Genomic DNA, 1,198 nt, shown 5'->3' on the forward strand with positions numbered 1-1,198 from the left:
ACCCGCCCCCAGACCCGAGGCGCTCCCGGCCTAGAAGTCCTCGTCTTCCACCCATCCAAACACCCGCTTCATCTCGGCCAGGAAGCCCCGGTAATCGTTGAGGAGGGGGCTCTGCTTCCTGATGTAGGGGATCACCCACTGCAGGGCTGGCCCGGTCATGCGGGTGATGAGGAACGTCACCTTCAGGGCATCGTTGGTGAACAGGTTCTCGTCCACTAGCATGTAGGCGCCCGTCTGCACGATAAACTCCGGGAGCCGGTCGGTGTCGCCGTCAAACGTCTCGGGGAAGGGGATCGGGTTCCTCCACCGACGTGTCTGAGGCCGAATGGGCAGGGCCAGGAGGGCCTTGATCAGCTGCACTCGGCCGTCCATCGCGTCCTGCTTGCTTCTCCGAGCTCCACTGGACTCGGCAATGGGCGGCGAAGAGGCGTGGCGGGAAGTGCGTGTATGCGGAGGTGGGCCCGGTCCCAGGTGGGCGGGGCCATGGGCGGTAGCTGGCGGGCTGGGCTCCGCCTACACGACCTGGTGGTTGCTAGTGCGCAGGAGTGACGCTCGGGCTGAGTTGGGCGGGGCGGGAATAGGGGAAGGAGTTTGGACTAACGCCCACCCGAGGAGGCGGGGTCCAAATCTGAGGGGCGGGGCCGAGGTTCCTGACGAAGAATCCAGGAGTCTTAAGCAGTGTGGGCTCAGCCCACGAGACAGGTGATCTGAAGTGCGCAGGTGCAACAGTGATGGTGAGGGCGAGCCGCCCTAGGTTTGGAGATGATCAGGGCTCCGCCCCGCGAAGGGGAAATGGGCTTGGCTAACGTGCCCTTTCCACAGTTTATTGTGATCCATACAGTCAAAGGCTTTGGCATACTCAATATAGCAGAAATAGATGTTTTTCTGGAACTCTCTTGCTTTTTCTGTGATCCAGTGGATGTGGCAATTTGATCTCTGGTTCCTCTGCCTTTTCTTAAACCAGCTTGAACATCTGGAAGTTCACGGTTCACATATTGCTGAAGCCTGGCTTGGAGAATTTTGAGCATTACTTTACAAGCGTGTGAGATGAGTGCAATTGTGCGGTAGTTTGAGCATTCTTTGGCATTGCCTTTCTTTGGGATTGGAATGAAAACTGACCTTTTCCAGTCCTGTGGCCACTGCTGAGTTTTCCAAATTTGCTGACATATTGAGTGCAGCACTTTCACAGCACCATCTT

At 57.4% G+C, this 1,198-nt stretch overlaps 1 protein-coding gene across 1 annotated transcript; it reads right to left on the minus strand.

The window, feature by feature from the left end:
- Positions 1–6: 6 nt before the first annotated feature.
- On the minus strand, positions 7–428 carry LOC105000915 (chromosome unknown open reading frame, human C22orf29). The gene has a single exon (XM_010856978.1). The coding sequence runs from the start codon at positions 370–372 to the stop codon at positions 31–33; it is 342 nt and encodes a 113-aa protein (XP_010855280.1). The 5' UTR covers positions 373–428; the 3' UTR covers positions 7–30.
- Between the last annotated feature and the right edge of the window lie 770 nt (positions 429–1,198).

Source organism: Bison bison, unplaced genomic scaffold, assembly GCF_000754665.1.
Source record: "Bison bison bison isolate TAMUID 2011002044 unplaced genomic scaffold, Bison_UMD1.0 scf7180017854518, whole genome shotgun sequence".
NCBI lineage: Eukaryota > Metazoa > Chordata > Mammalia > Artiodactyla > Bovidae > Bison > Bison bison.